This window comes from Eptesicus fuscus, chromosome 7 (genome assembly GCF_027574615.1).
Source record: "Eptesicus fuscus isolate TK198812 chromosome 7, DD_ASM_mEF_20220401, whole genome shotgun sequence".
Lineage (NCBI taxonomy): Eukaryota > Metazoa > Chordata > Mammalia > Chiroptera > Vespertilionidae > Eptesicus > Eptesicus fuscus.
In genome coordinates this window covers 16439620-16456027 of record NC_072479.1, presented here as the reverse complement: position 1 = coordinate 16456027, position 16408 = coordinate 16439620, and the positions used below count along the sequence as shown (strand labels likewise).

The following is a 16408-nucleotide window of genomic DNA, read 5'->3' as shown; positions in this document are numbered from 1 at the left end:
TGTTTTCCTTTTTCTACCTTTCCTTCTCTTTTAGGTAAAGGAAACCAATCTCCTCTGCAAAAATAATGCTGAACTTGAAGAGCAAAAAGAAAAGCTAAATAAAGGTCTTTATTATTTTTGTTTTCTATTTTAGATTCTAAAGTAAGCAAAAGAAAACCAGCAATGAGAGAGAAGGAAGAAAGTTCTGAGCAGTACCAAAGAGACATACAAACACTCATCCTACAGGTAAAGAATTTGTTTTGACAGACAGAACAGTTTCTACCCATGAAACTGTTAGCTTAGCTTTGCGTACCATGCCTTCACTGCCATGTAAGTATCTCCTTGCACACATGTTATATCTAGGCATCATGTGATTAAGAAAATTGAGGTTATTCCTACTTTACAGAAAATAATTATTCTGTATTAACCATTCTAGAGATGTTATTCTGAATCTTCATTTCACTCAGCTTGTGTGCTAGGCCCTACAGAACAAAACCCTCATACAGTAAGAATTCCCTTTACGGTTGCCTGAGGGATACACAGAGTAGTTGCAGTTGTCTGTGCTGATAGATCAGCCTTTGGGAGGTATATAAATTTATTTAGTGTTTGTGTTCTAAGTCTGGGAAAGTAACAAATCTTCCTCTTACTACCTGGTAATACTCTATCATTTGAAACCATGATTTTTTTCATCTACTCGCACTCAAGTTCCTGTCCTTATCAGGGGGTGGCTATTGATTTAAATGACAGTTTCTGTCTTTGGCCAGTACTGTATCTCCATTAGTTATCAGACAGCCAGACTCAGAGAAGGAAGGAAATTACATTATACTCATTTTGGTCCACTTTTTAGATGAATAAAAGAAAATAATCATTCTGTTCTGTGCAACTAGGGAGTATTTAAAAGGAGACAGTGCTAAAAATTAAAAGGTGAAGAGGTGAGAATCTTAGGGCATGGGAAACTGGGCTTTCATGCTTTCTCTGCGTGATGCAGATGCTTTGCTCTGTGTGAACAGTCTGCTCTTGCGTAGCCTAACCACATTTACAAGTCACTAAATAAAGAGGAGTGCCAATGAGGCTTTTCTTCTATTTGTTTTGCTGCTCTGCTTTTGTTTTTTTTTGTGTGTTTTTTTAAAAATATATTTTATTGATTTTTTACAGAGAGGAAGGGAGAGGGAATAGAGAGCTAGAAACATCAATGAGAGAGAAACATCGACCAGCTGCCTCCTGCACACCCCCTACCAGGGATGTGCCCGCAGTCAATGTACATGCCCTTGACCGGAATCGAACCTGGGACCTTTCAGTCCGCAGGCCGACGCTCTATCCACTGAGCCAAACCGGCTTCGGCTGCTTTTGTTTTTTTTTTATTTGTGGGTTGTTGTTTTTGTGTGAATCTTCACTGGAGGATATTTTTTCCATGATTTTTTAGAGAGTGGAGGGAGTGAGGGAGGGGAAGAGAGAGAAAAACTTCAATATGAGAGAGACACATCTATTGGTTACCTCCTGCACACACCCTGACCAGGCCAGAGATGGAACCTGCAACCCAGGTATGTGCCCTTGACCAGGAATCGAACTTGAGACCCTTCAGTGTGTGGGCGGACACTCTAACCACTGAGCAACACCTGCGAGGGTTGTTTGGGGAGGCGGGGTAGTTAGTTTTTTAAATTTTTTTGGAGAAAGGCTCACTTTTAGAGATAAGGACCAAGAGGAGGCAGGGAAGAGTGGATACCTTGCCCTAGCTGTTTTGGCTCAATGGATAGAGTGTTGACCTGCAGACTGAGGGGTCCCAGTTCGATTCCAGCCAAGGGCACATGCCTGGGTTGCGGGCTTGATCCCCAGTAGGGGGCATGCAGGAGGCAGCCAGTCAATGATTCTCGCTCATCATTGATGTTTCTATCTCTTTTCCTCTCTCTTCCTCTCTAAAAGCAATAAAACATATTAAAAAAAAAAAAAAAAAAAGAGTGGATACCTCACCCTTTATGGCCTGTCTAGGTGGAAGCCCTGCAGGCTCAGCTGGAAGAACAGACCAAGCTTTCTAGAGAGCAAGTTGAAGGGCTCATGGAGGATAGACGGATCCGCATTGAGGAAATACAAGTTCATCACCAAAGAAATCAGGACAAAGTCAAAGAGCTTACCAAAAAGTGAGTATTCAAGAAAGCTGTACCCAACAGCTTTTTAAATTTTTCTGAGTGGCTTAAAAGTTAACAGTCTTATACTTTTAGCAGCGTAGTGTCATAGAACTGACAGGGACCTTGAAAAAATTGTCTTTATCAGACATCCCTGCACCTAGGTAGGTAGGTATCCAGACTTTTCTAGGAATGCTATTCATTCTTCTCTTGAAGAGCTGTTGAGTATTTCACATGCTTAATTTAACCCATTTTAGTACTTCAGCTTGATATTAGTGATTAAGAACTGTACGTTATCCACTGATATGTTATCTGAAAGTATAGTAGAGCCCTTTTCTTTTATTTGGCCCTTCATGAATCTGGGAAAATGTGAGTTTACATTGTTTCTGTATTCACTGCTTTTGTTTCTTACCTGCCTGCCTTTCCTCACCTTTCTGCAGTGTGATTTCATCCCCATCCTTTTCTAAGCATACCCTTTCTAGGGTCATCACTGACTTCTTAATTTCTCTGACCAGTTCTCTTTTTTTCTTAAATAATTTTACTTTTTAAACATTTTTATTGCTTTCAGAGAGGAAGGGAGAGGAAGAGAGAGATAGAAACATCAATGATGAGATCGTTGATTGGCTGCCTCCTGCATGCCCCCTGCTGGGGATTAAGCCTGCAACCCGAGCATGTGCCCTTGACCAGAATTGAACCCGTACCCTTCAGTCCACAGACTGATGCTCTATCCACTTAGCCAAACTGATGCTCTATTCACTTAGCTGACCAGTTATCTCTTTACATTCCTCATTGTAATTAGTATCTTTTTGCATATTTGGCACCTTGGATAACTCTGTCTTTGAAGTTAATCTCTTTTGATATCTGTAACACCTGTCTCTTTTGGTTCTTCTAACCCCGTGGTCGGCAAACTTTGGCTCGCGAGCCACATGAGGCTCTTTGGCCGCTTGAGTGTGGCTCTTCCACAAAATACCACGGCCTGGGCGAGTCTATTTTGAAGAAGTGGCATTAGAAGAAGTTTAAGTTTAAAAAATATGGCTCTCAAAAGAAATTTCAATCGTTGTACTGTTGATATTTGGCTCTGTTGACTAATGAGTTTGCCGACCACTGTTCTAACCTATCTAATCCTCAGCATTTTTTTGTCTGATTCCAGTGGCCTGACCTGTGCTCTAAAGACATCTTTAGTTGAATATGTTTGAACACCTCAAATTGACCATGAAACCAATCTGTGTTTTTTTCCCCAACAAGCACCCTTCCCCCATCTGAAACCTCCCACTTCATTCTCTTTCCCATTTAGTTTAATGACATCACATCCAGTTTCCCAGGCTTGAAACTTCAGGGTTATCTTCAACCCCCCCACTCTTATTCCCTAATTCCAGGCCCTATTGAGTGCAAGTCTAAGAAGCCTCTCAAATCATTCTCTGCCTTTTCATTCTTACTATATTGGTTCAAGTTATATTCTTGTTTATATTGTTGAAATAATCTAAGTGTTCTTCCTAGCATTGGTCCCTTTGTATTCATTCTATAGTCTTCCTCACTATTACTAGTAGCTCCTGCATTAGGACTTACCAAGTGCTTAAAAACATTTGATAATTCCCTGTTTAGCTTATGATAAAGGCCCAATACCTTAGCATAAATTAATAGGTACTTCATCTGGCACTAAATTAACCTTTCAGTCTCACCTCCTTTTCTGTTGCTGTAATTCACCTTGTTATTTAAAATAATAATATCTGTGTTTATGGAACACTTGCTATGTGGTAGATACCTTGCAATGCAGTGTTACTTCTTCTCTGAAGACTTCCCAAGGCAGAATTAAATTATTCCTCCTCCACATTCCCATAGTGATTAGCATGCCTCTGCGATGACACTTTTCATCACCTATTGTAATTACTAGAGGCCTGGTGGGCCTTCAGCCCGACTGTGCCCTCTCACAGTCTGGGACCCCTCGGGGAATGTCCCACAGGGGGAGTGAGCCTAAGCTGGCAGTTGGACATCCCCCGAGGGTTCTTAGTGCTGCCACGGAGGCAGGAGAGGCTCCCGCCACTGCCGCTGCGCTCGCCTGCTGTGAGCCCGGCTTCTGCACTCCCCCTGTGGGAGCACACTGACCACCAGGGGGCAGCTCCTGCATTGAGTGTCTGCCTCCTGGTGGTCAGTGCGCATCATAGTGACTAGTCATTCCACCGTTTGGTTGATTTACATATTAGGGTTTTATTATATAGGATGCCTTTGTTCCTGCAAGGTCTTGCCCTGTGTGCATAATAGGTGCACAATAAACATCTGTTTAATACTTAGTGATGCTTATCAAGTTGCATCTTGCCACCTCTTTTCTATGTTAAACATTCCTACATTTAAAAATATTTATTCATGTTATATTCTTTATCTCTTCATTTTTTTTATTGTCTTCTCAAACTTTCCTAGTGTATCTTCCTTCATTTTAAAATGTTCATGATTAAAGTTGTGTATTCAAATTAAGATATTCAAATTAAGATTTATGACCAATGCAGGCTAGAAAATTTCCTATTTTAGGTGTTTTGTACTTATGCATAATAGCATTTTTACTTTTCACTGGATTATAATTGTTTTTAAAGGAACAGTATTTTTTTAGCTCTTTATTGTTGAGTATTACAGATGTCCCCCCATAATTTTTCCCCCAATTGTCCCCCTCCACTGGATCCTGCCCCACCCCAGGCATTCACCACCCTATTTATTGTCTATGTCCATGGGTAATGCATGTATGTATGTAAGTTCTTTAGTTAATCTCTTCCCATCCCTCCTCTTCCATTCCCTCTGAGATTTGTCAATCTGTTTTATGTTTTCATGCCTCTGGTTCTATTTTATTCATCAGTTAATTTTGTTCATTAGATTTCTTGTTCATTTATTTTGATTATTAGGTTCAGTTATTGATAGCTATGTATTTATTGCCATTTTATTGTTTATACTAGAGGCCCGGTGCACAGAATTCATGCCCGGGGGGGCAGGGGTGTCCCTCAGCCCAACCTGCAACCTCTCCAATTTGGGACCCCTCCAGGGATGTCCAACTGCCAGTTTATGTCCGATCCCGGTAGCCAGACATCCCTCTCACAATCTGGGACTGCTGACTCCTAACCACTCACCTGCCTGATTACCCCTAACCACTTCTGCCTGCCAGCCTGATTGCCCCCTAACTGCTCCCCTGCTGGCCTGATTGACACCTAACTGATCCCCTGCTGGCCTGATCACCCCCAACTGCCCTCCCCTGCCGGCCTGATCGCCCCCAAGTCCCCTCCCCTGCCGGCCTGATTGTCCCCAACTGCCCTCCCCTGCCGCGACCTGCCTCCTATGCCAGGACCCGCTTCCTCCATGCCGCGCAGAGCCACAGGACCCCCAGGCCTCACAGTGCGGAGCGGCCACCGGGCCCTGCCTCCACTGTGCATGCGGCCATCTTGTGGCAGCCATCTTGTGATGATGTCGCACAAGGGTGTCGCACGAGGGCGTGACGCCACCTAGGCTTTTATTATATAGGATTGTGATCTTTTTCTCCTCCTTCTACTCCTCCCCTTTCCTGCTTCCTCATCCCTCCTTACTTTCCTTTAAGAAGACTCTTTAACATTTCATGTAATACTGGTTTGTTGATGATGAACTCCTTTAGCTTTTTCTTGTCTGTGAAGCTCTTTATCTGACCTTTAATTCTAAATTATAGCTTTGCTGAGTAGAGTAATCTTGGTTGTAGGTCCTTGCTGTTCTTCACTTTGAATAGTGTCCTTGCCACTTCCTTCTGGCCTGCAAAGTTTCTGTTGAGAAATCAGCTGACAGTCATATGGGTGCTCCCTTGTAGGTAACTGCTTTTCTTTTGCTGCTTTTAAGATTCTCTCTTTGTCTTTAACCTTTGTCATTTAAATTATAATGTGTCTTGGTGTCGGCCTCTTTGGGTTCATCTTGTTTGGGACTCTCTGAGCTTCCTGGACTTGTCTATTTCTTTCACCAGGTAAGGAAATTTTCTGTCATTATTTCTTCAAATAGGTTTTCAACTTCTTGCTCCCTCTCTTCTCTTTCTGGCAGCCCTATGATGTGAATAGTTTGCTTGAAGTTGTCCCAGAGGCTCCTTAGTCTTCATATTTTTGGATTCTTTTTTCTTTTTGCTGTTCTAATTGGGTGTTTTTACTTCCTCATATTCCAAATCGCTGATTTGATTCTCGGTATCCTCTACTCTACTGTTGATTCCTTCTAAGTTATTCTTAATTTCAGTTAGTGTATCCTTCATTTCTAACTGATCCTTTTTTTATATTGTTGATGTTCCCACTAAGTTCCTTCAAGTTCTCATTAAGTTCCTTGAGCATCCTTATAACCATTGTTTTGAACTCTGTATGTGGTAGTTTTCTTGCTTCCATTTCTTTTACTTCTTTTTCTGGAGATTTCTCCTGTTCTTTCATTTGTGACATGTTTCTTTGTCTCTGCATATTGGCTGCTTCGCTGTATTTGGTTCTATATTAGGTAAAGCTGCTATGTCTCCTGGAATTGGTAGAGTGGTCTTGTGTAGTAGGTGTCCTATAGGGCCCAGTGGCTCAGCCTCCCCCGTCACCTGTGTGCCCCTGTGTGGGCTGTGTGCACCGTCCTGTTGTAATTGAGCCTTGATGGCACCACTAGGAGGAATTGACTTCCAGGCTAATTGGCTGTGTGCACTGGCTGCAGCTGCAGTGGAAGAGCTACTGTGCAGGAGATGCCTCTATGGAGCAGGACTTTCTTCAGTGGGGCTTTGGTGCTCATTAAGTCTGCCCATTGAATATGTTACTGGTTGATGTGATAGGGTTGTAATCTGTTGTGGTCTGAAGCTGACTACCAGGTGCTCTGGCTGTGGGTTCCCCAGCCTGTGTCCTGCCTGGGGCCACCTGGCACGAGCTACAGGGTCATCTGCACATGGCTGCTACTTGCATTGAGTTTGGAGAGGCCCAGGAGAGGCCAAGCTGTGAAGCAAGGCAGGCTACTGCTAGTGCTGGGCCTGAGGCCTCTTATTGAGTGGTATGGGACATGCTGATGCCAGTTGTTGCTTGTTTGAGAGATTTTAGGAAAGTCTGAAGCTTGAGTAGGACAGACCATTCATATGGAAAAGCCACTGCAAACAGCTTGAGTGGGGCTGCAAATTGGGTGGGGTGGGGTCTCAGTGAATCCAACCAGGGCAGAGCTAACAGTGTGAACCAGGTTGAGGGAAGCTCAGATATGGCAACTTCCTATCGGCACTGTGGTGGGGAAGTCTCAGCAAAAGGACAATGACCTCTGTCAGCACTTTTGTCTGAGAGAAAGCTGCCCCCCAGTTCTTGCCCTGATGCCAGACAATTTAGTTCCTCCCTGAATGTCCCTAGATCCTTTCAAGCTGCTGCCCCAGCATTGGAGCTCAGAGGGAGTGAGTCGGAGTAAGTCTGTGTATTGGCCCTTTAAGAGGTACTGCTTGGGACTCCAGCAGCCCCCATGTCACTCATGGTTGTTACAGCCTGGAGTTATGGGGACTTCTCTTCCCAGCATTGGAACCCTGGGCTGGTGTGGGGTTGGGACCCCTTGTTCCTTACAATGAAGCGGGGAGCGGGGGTGGGTCACTCTGTAGCTAAGATATCCCTCTGGATTAAAAAAACTCTACATGTGGCTGTGGGACCAATCCATTCCACGCCTCCACCCTTCCTACCAGTCTCAATATGGCTTCTGCTATAATTCTGCAGTTTTGGGCCTTCCATTCAGCCAGATTTCAGGTGGTTCTGAATGATGGTTGTTCTGTGGTTTAGTTGTAATTTTGATGTGGTTGAGGGAGGATGCAAGAGCCGTTTTTTACCTATGCCGCCATCTTGGCTCCTCCTCTTGGGAACAGTATTTTTTAATTATCATAGTAATTTGTACTTTTATATTTGTTTTCCAGAATATTAATAACCATCCTAGTTTAGCATCATCTGCATGTCTGGCCACATGATCAGTTCCTTCCATTATGTCATCCTAAGGATATTAAATGGCATGAAATCCAAGTGCCCTTTTGGTATCACTTTCAAACCATTGGTACATTAACAAGACCATACTTTCCCAGTCTGTAATTGAGAACATAATGTCAGATAGAATAAAATAACTCATTGAAAGGAAGAGATAACCTTGTGGTAACTGAATCAGTCTCTTCCTCTTTATACACACATACATATATCTAAATATATATATTTTAACTTGCTGACAGTTATTCTACTTTGTGCCTGGCATTAGGCTATCATTTTTCTCTTATCTTTTACTCATGCAAAGAACTAAATGGATCTGACATTATTTGTTCAGTGGAAAATTATAGTGATTGTCTCACAGTATTTAATACTCTTTGCAAACAGCTAAATTATTTGAATCAGTATTTTTCTAGGTGTTGCTATTAAATTGATGGGTAGCTTACTTCTAGGGATATTCTTTGTTGTAGAGAGAAACCTCATTTTTCTATTTCTATATTTCAATAGTCAGTAGGAATCTGTTTAGTACCTTGTGTATGTCTATTAGTTGCTACTGTCCTAGAGAGTTTGGTGATAGCAGGACAAAGATATATGATAAGTAAGTATATGCTTTCACTCAGGTTGGAAAATATGCATGTTGACAGTTAGAACATGACAGTTTATAAGCAATTATAACACACACAGGAGACTAGATTTAAACTGATAAGGAATTTCAAACAATGGAGAAATTAAATGGCCTGAAGTTGTCGAGATGACTGCATAGAGGAAGTTGATCTTGAAAACAAAACAAGATTTGATATTTGGCAGTTTACATGTGGAGCACAGCATAAAGAAACACAAAGTGGTTTTTGATATTTTAGAATTTGTGTTAACCCTCAGTCAGAACACTATGAGTTACTTCTTTATCATAAAGTCTATTGTCTTGGGATAGTCCATACTTATGCAGGGTATGTGTAAATATTTCTGTAGTCCTAATAATTATATAACCTGCAATTAGCACTTGAAAAAATACATGTAAAGACCATTTGTGAAACAGTGAGCATGGGTAGATACATTACACTTTGTTCAGTAAAACATCTGTGGTTGTAAGTAATCAGATTATACTTTTAAAAACTGCTAATAATATTTTACATAATTTATTGTACAACTTTTAAAGAACCTGTGTCTTTTCTTTGTTTGGAATAACTGTGTCGTATGTGCCATGTAAGCATCTTCATGTCCACTTTTGTACTTTCTTTCATAGTCTCCATCACACCCAAGAGCTGCTCTATGAGAGCACCAAAGACTTTTTGCAACTCAGATTTGAAAACCAAAATAAGGAGAAGTCATGGATGCTTGAAAAGGATCAGTTGATGTCAAAGATTAAGCAATACAGGGCACAGTGTAAGAAGAAAGAAGATAAAATTGGAAAAGGTTGGCCAGTTGTTCATGAGAGTCATCGCAAGCAACATGAATATATTAAGGTAGTTTCTGTGTATTTACAGAAATTCTTTTTTGTTTTTTCTGCAAGAATTTGAAAGAACTCAGAGAATTAAAAAAAAAACCCAGAATTATCATACAAGATCCATTCAGTCCAGGAGCTGATGTAGCAACAACCTCAAGAAACAGGTTTCAAAGAATAGCTCATCATTACAGTGTTTAGAGATTTAGAAAATGAAATGATTGATTGATCAATCAATCAGTTGATTTATTCATTCACTCATTCATTTCATTCAACAAATATTTTTTTTGTAATTCTCACTGGAGGATACCTTTCCATTGACTTTTGAGAGGGTAGAAGAGAGGAAGGGAAGGAAGAGAGAGAAAGAAAGAGAGAGAGAGAGAGAGAGAAACTTAGATGTGAGAGACACATTAATTGGTTGCCTCCCACACATATCCTGACTGGGACAAAGATTGAACCTATAACCCAGGTACGTGCCCTTGACTGGGAATCAAACCCACAACCCTTCAGTCCTTGGACCAATGCTCTCCCACTGAGCCATACCAGCCATTCATTCAACAAATATTTAATGCACTCCTATTGTGGGCTAGGGTTCATTCAACAAATATTTAATGCACTCCTATTATGGGCTAGGCTCTGGGTCTATAGCAGTAAATAAGCTTGACCAGGTCTGCTATCATGGCATTTACATCTTTTTTTAAAAATAGGTTTTTATTGATTTCAGAGAGGAAGGGAGAGAAAGAGGGAGATAGATACATCAATGATGAGAGAGAATCATCTATTGGTTGCCTCCTGCATCCCCCCTACCTGGGATGGAGCCTGCAACGTGGCCATGTGCCCTGATTGGGAATTGAAGTGTGACTTCCTGGTCCACAGGTACAGGCTCAGCCACTGAGCCACACCAGCTATGCATGGCATTTACATCTTAATGGGTGAGAAAACAGAAACATTAACAGTCCAAAAAAGGATAGCCCGGCCCTAGCTGGTTTAGCTCAGTGGATAGAGCATCGGCTTACAGAATGAAGGGTCCTGGGTTCGATTCCAGTCAGGGGCACATGCCCAGGTTGCAGGCTAAATCCCCAGTGGGGGGCGTGCAGGAGGCAGCTGGTCAATGATTCTCTCTCATCGTTGATGTTTCTATCATTCTCTCCCTCTCCCTTCCTCTCTGAAATCAATAAAAAATATATTTTAAAAAAGAAAAAAGATAGTCCAGCTGGCATGCCTCAGTGGTTGAGTGTTGACCTATGAACCAGGAGGTCACAGTTTGATTCCCAATCAGGGCACATGCACAGGTTGCAGGCTCAATCCCCAATGTGGGGCAGGCTGGAGGCAGCCGATCAGTGATTCTCTCTCATCATTGATGTTTCTATCTCTCTCTCTCCCTCTTCCTTCCTCTCTGAAATCAATAAAAAAATATTTTTTAAAAAAGGATAGATTATGAGCCTGGGCCAGGTAGTTAGAGCATTGTCCTGATATACCAAGATTGTGGGTTTGATCCTTTGTCAGGGCACATATAAGAATCAACCAATGAATGCATAAATAAGTGGAACAACAAATAGATATTTCTCTTTCTCTCTTTTTCTCTTTCTCTAAAATCAATAAATAAAAATGAAATATTTAAAAGAGAAAATTATGATAAATTGGTATTAAGGAAGTAAAAGGATTATATGAAAACTAGAGGCCCGGTGCATGAAATTCGTGCATGGGGGGGCGGGTCCTGTTAACCCAGCCTGCACCTTCTCCAATCCGGGACCCCTCAGGGGATGTCTGATTGCCGGTTTAGGCCCAATCCTGGGGTTCGGGCCTAAACCAGCAGTTGGACATCCCTCTCACAATCTGGGACCACTGGCTCCTAACTGCTCACCTGCCTGCCTGCCTGATCGCCCCTAACTGTGTACCCTGCTGGCCTGATCACCCCAACTGCCCCCCCCCCCCCGCCGGCCTAGTCTCCCCTTACTCCCCCCCCCACTGCCAGCCTGGTCATCCCTAACTGCCCTCCTGCTGGCCTGGTCGCCCCCAACAGCCCCCCATGTGGGCCTGGTCGCCCCATGCAGCCTGCTGCTCGGTCGTTTGGTTGCCCCTCACTAACCCCCCTGCCGGCCTGGTTGCCCCACACAGCCTGCTGCTCAGTCGTTTGGTCACCCCTCACTAACCCCCCTGCCGGCCTGGTCACCCCACGCAGCCTGTTCGGTTGTCCGTTCGGTGGCAATGGTTGCTTAGGCTTTTATATATATAGAGATTATATGTAGTTGCTGGAAGTCTAGTTTTATGGAGAAGCATAGGGACACTCTCTTAAGCCTAGTGTTTTTACTGAGACCTGAAAAATGGGATTTAGCTTGCCATTAGATTTAGGGGGGAGCATTCCAGGGAGAGGGAAGAGCAAGTTTAAAGGCCCTGGAGTATGTATGTTTAAAAAGGAAGTGGTATACAAGTAGGTTGGAAGGGTGGCCCTCCATTACTGGCTGCTACACACACCCTCAGTTTCCTTGTGTACCATTTCCTCCTTGCTTATTTCTCTTTAACCTCAATATTCTTCCTTTTCCTTGATCATACTCCAGGACCTTTAAACTTATTCTTTTCTCTGCCTGGAATGCTCTTTCCCCAGGTCTGTATTTAAGGAAGTAACATGATCTTATTTAGCTTTTTTAAAGATCATTCTGACTTCTCAGTGGTTCATCCTGTATAATAAATAGGTAATATGCAAATTGACCATCACGCCCTTGCACAAGATGGCCACCCCCATGTGGTCAAAGATGGCCACCACATAATGGCCGGCAGGGGAGGGTAGTTGTGGGAGACCAGGCTGGCAGGGGAGGGCAGTTAGGGGCGACCGGGCCTGCAGGGGAGGGCAGTTGGGGGCAATTGGGCCCGCAGGGGAGGGCAGTTGGGGACAATCGGGCTGGCAGGGGAGCAGTTAGGCGTCGATCAGGCTGGCAGCGGAGTGGTTAGGGAGTGATCAGGCTGGCAGGCAGAAGCAGTTAGGGGCAATCAGGCAGGCAGGCAGGTGAGCGGTTGGGAGCCAGCAGTCCTGGATTGTGAGAGGGATGTCCCAGATTGGAGTGGGAGCAGGCTGGGCTAAGGGACAACCCCCACTCAGTGCACGAATTTCATGCACCGGGCTTCTAATGTATAATAAGTATTGTTGATATTTCTTTCTTTTTAAAGAACTTTAGAAATGTGCCCCAAACATGTACAGTAGTCCCTTGGTATCTGCAGGGAATTGGTTCCAGACACCAAAATCCATGGTTGCTCAAGTTCCATATATAAAATGGCATAGTATTTGTATTAATCTATACACATCCTCCCATATACTTTAAATCATCTCTACTCATAATACCTAATACAATGTAAATGCTATGTAGCCCGGCCGGTGTGGCTCAGTGATTGAGTGTCGACCTATGAACCAGGAGGTCATGGTTCAATTCCCAGTTAGGGCACATGCCTGAGTTGTGGGCTCCATCCCCAGTTAGGGGACGTGCAAGAGGCAGCCGATCAATGATTCTCATTGATGTTTCTATCTCTCTATTCCTCTCTGAAATCAGTGAAAAAAAAATTTTTTTTAAAGAAACAACAATGTAAATGCTATGTAAATGATTGTTATACTGTATCATGTAGGGCAGTGATTATCAACTGGTGTGCTGCAAGAATTTTTAAAACATTCAATACCTGACTATTTGGTCAGGGCACTGACCTCTTTTCCTTTACATTGTCAAATTAAAAAATTACCATAGCCGCCCTAGATGATTTGGCTTACTGGATAGAGTGTTGGCCTGTGGACTAAAGGGTCCCAGGTTTGATTCCGGTCAAGGGCACATGCCCAGGTTGTGGGCTCGATTCCCAATAGAGGGGGTGTGCAGGAGGCAGCCGATCAATGATTCTCTTTCATCATTGATGTTTCTATCTCACTCTCACTCCCCCTTCCTCTCTGAAATAAATTAAAAAATATTTTTTTTAAAATGACAACAGCCAACACGACAATTGCCATCTGATTAAACCAAAATTATACTTATTTTTTTCTCAAATCAGCAAAAAATATATTTTTGGTGTGAGGCAGAATTTTAGTCATTAGTTTATGTGTGCTATGAGATGAAAGAGGTTGAAAATCATTGGTTTAGGGCAGTGGTCGGCAAACTCATTAGTCAGCAGAGCCAAATATCAACAGTACAACGATTGAAATTTCTTTTGAGAGCCGAATTTTTTAAACTTAAACTTCTTCTAATGCCACTTCTTCAGAATAGACTCACCCAGGCCGTGGTATTTTGTGGAAGAGCCACACTCAAGGGGCCAGAGAGCCGCATGTGGCTCGTGAGCCGCAGTTTGCTGACCACGGGTTTAGGGAATAATGACAGGGGGCGGGGGAATCTGTACATGTTAACTACATAGGCCTAACTACATAGTATGTGTCAGCAACAGTGTACCTTTTGTTTGTTTGTTTGTTCCCTGTTTGGTTGAATCCATGGATGTGGAACCTGCAGATAGGAGGGTCGACTATATTATTATGCCTTACTTGGGACAGTTCTGAACTTCATTATCTATTCTTCAAAGAACCAAAAAATATTTGTTTTATTTTAAAGGATTTCTACTGTGTGTACTTTAGAAAAAGGCTAAGAGAATCATCTTTCAAATGTTCCCCAAAGTTCCTTACTATCTTGTTACTTAACTCATTTGTACTGGAAATCTTTTCATTCCTTTTTTTCTTTACCTAAATGCTATTTGAATTATCTAAATTATAGAACTGAGTGTTGTTTTTCACTTTTGACCTGCAGTCCCTAAAGGATAAGTTAATACAAGAGAAAAAGCTGTCCAACATGTACCAAGAGCAGTGCATTTCCCTAGAAGAAGAACTTGCCCGAATCCGTGAGGAAGAGGGAATGAGGAGAGAGATCTTCAAGGTACAATATTCTCTGCCACTTACAATGGTGTGTGAAGTCTGATGGCTCAGGGAATGCTCCCCTCATCTTCATATGCCTTCCCATTTCCCTATATTTAGGATCGCTCTAACAAGATGGGGAAGCGTTTACAAGTAATGACAAAACGCTATGAGGCCTTGGAGAATCGGCGTCTCTTGGAAGTAGAAGGCTTTAAGACAGATATTAAGGTTCTCAGGCAGAAACTGAAAGACTTGGAACAAATGCTCTATAAGGTAATTCCTGATCCTGAATTACTAAAAGGGATAAAAGGGGTACAAGTGAGAAAACAGGTCAACAGGGCTCCTCAGAAGAAAGATGTGCTGTTTCCCTAATAGTAGGTGCTGACGGATCAGCATCCTTTCAGTCTCACTAAAATTAGTTTAACAAGTACATACTAGCCCGGCTGGCATGGCTCAGTGGTTGAGCGTCCACCTATGAACCAGGAGGTCATGGTTTGATTCCCATCAGGGCACATGCCTGGGTTGCAGGCTCGATCGATCCCTAGTGTGGGACGTGCAGGAGGCAGCTTACCGATAATTCTCTCTCATCATTGATGTTTCTATCTCTCTATCCTTTCCCCTTCCTCTCTGGGATCAATAAAAATATATTTTTAAAACAAGTACATACTAAAGAGAAGACAAAAATAATTGAATGACTGCATCATTATACTTTAAGCTAAAATTAACAGAAATTTTCATCCCTCCCAATTCAAGAAGTAGGTTAAAAGAACTATGGGGGTTTTTTTTACAAGTAGGGAAAGTGAGTAATTGAGTAATAAAGTAATTTTTCCCTACCAGACACAGCTTTGTTTAGAAACAGTTTCAAGAACCTTTTTACAGAGACTTAACCAGTTGTCCACCTATCATCACTATGCTCCAAAATTGATTGTAAAAATGAAGAGGTACTTTCTTTGACAAATTTACCAGTGATGTTTATATTGGTCTCTTTTATTTTACATTACTACCTTTTTGTTAGTCACTAAAACTAAGAATTGGATTTACCTTGTATACCAAATGTCTCATAAAAAAGAGCCATCATCGTTTGGTCTTTATGACTGATTTCTCTCCACTGGCATATGCTGTAATCATTTCTTCTTCTTTTTTTAAATCTCTAGGCAACAGTGAATGCCCGGGCAAACCAGGATCTTGCCATTCTGTGTGAGGTTCGTGACAGCAATAAACGAGCACATAAGATACAAGGAGAACTGAAGAACCTAAAGTCCAAAGTATTTGGTCTGGAGAATGAACTTAGGCTCTGTTGATATTTACTTTTAGAAATGGCCCTGGTCTGTAGTGAGTCTTTTTCCTGAAATCTGAGAAAAATATCATCTTCTCCCAGAAACTGTGGGCAGAGTTGACTAGAACGGTGGTACCCATTATTATAAAGACAGGGTGAAGAATCAGGGACCACTAAAAAAGCCGTTATTGCGTACTAAACTTTATAATTTTTGTTGTCCTATTCACCGTTTTTGCTTTTTTGTATGTGTGTTTTTGTGTGTGTTTTTTAATCTGAATTATAACCTAAATTACTTAGAGACCACATATTTTTCCCATTTATAATGAGAGGCTTTTATTTTTTTAAGAAGACAGTGACCGTGAAAACTTAGGAAGGAAGGATGTTTGCTATGAGCGTGGCTGAGTGTCATTAGGAGGAACACTTTCCTTGAGGAGACAAAGGTATCCACCCAGGTGGCCTTCTCCTAGGCAGAGGGACAACGGTGGAGTGTGAATAGGCAGTAATTCTGCTATGTAATTGTCTTCAGTGGAGAGTTGGGAGGCCTGAATTACTTTTATGGACACCCAATCTCAAAGTTTCACCAGAGGGCGATAGAGACCCTGCTCTTAAGCAAAATGTATCTAGGAAAATAAAGTTGCCACTTTGGTTAAGAGGGAGTAAAACTTAAATAATCCTTGTATGAAAAGTTCAGTATTGTACCAATAACATTTTTAAATAATTTAAATATTTTAAATTAACTATTTTTCAATAAAATATGTAATTGAAAATATTCTCTGAGTTTTCTAT

General features: G+C 42.1%; 1 protein-coding gene across 1 annotated transcript in view; it reads left to right on the top strand.

Annotated features, from left to right (window-relative positions):
• CCDC77 (coiled-coil domain containing 77) overlaps nt 1-16382 on the top strand; it is a 38693-nt gene extending 22311 nt beyond the window's left edge. The window contains exons 6-11 of the mRNA XM_054719709.1: nt 134-225; nt 1966-2114; nt 9279-9498; nt 14243-14368; nt 14467-14619; nt 15501-16382. Of these exons, the coding sequence (XP_054575684.1) occupies nt 134-225; nt 1966-2114; nt 9279-9498; nt 14243-14368; nt 14467-14619; nt 15501-15647 (887 nt within the window). The 3' untranslated portion in view covers nt 15648-16382. The remainder of the gene's footprint in view (nt 1-133; nt 226-1965; nt 2115-9278; nt 9499-14242; nt 14369-14466; nt 14620-15500) is intronic.
• Nucleotides 16383-16408: the final 26 nt, after the last annotated feature.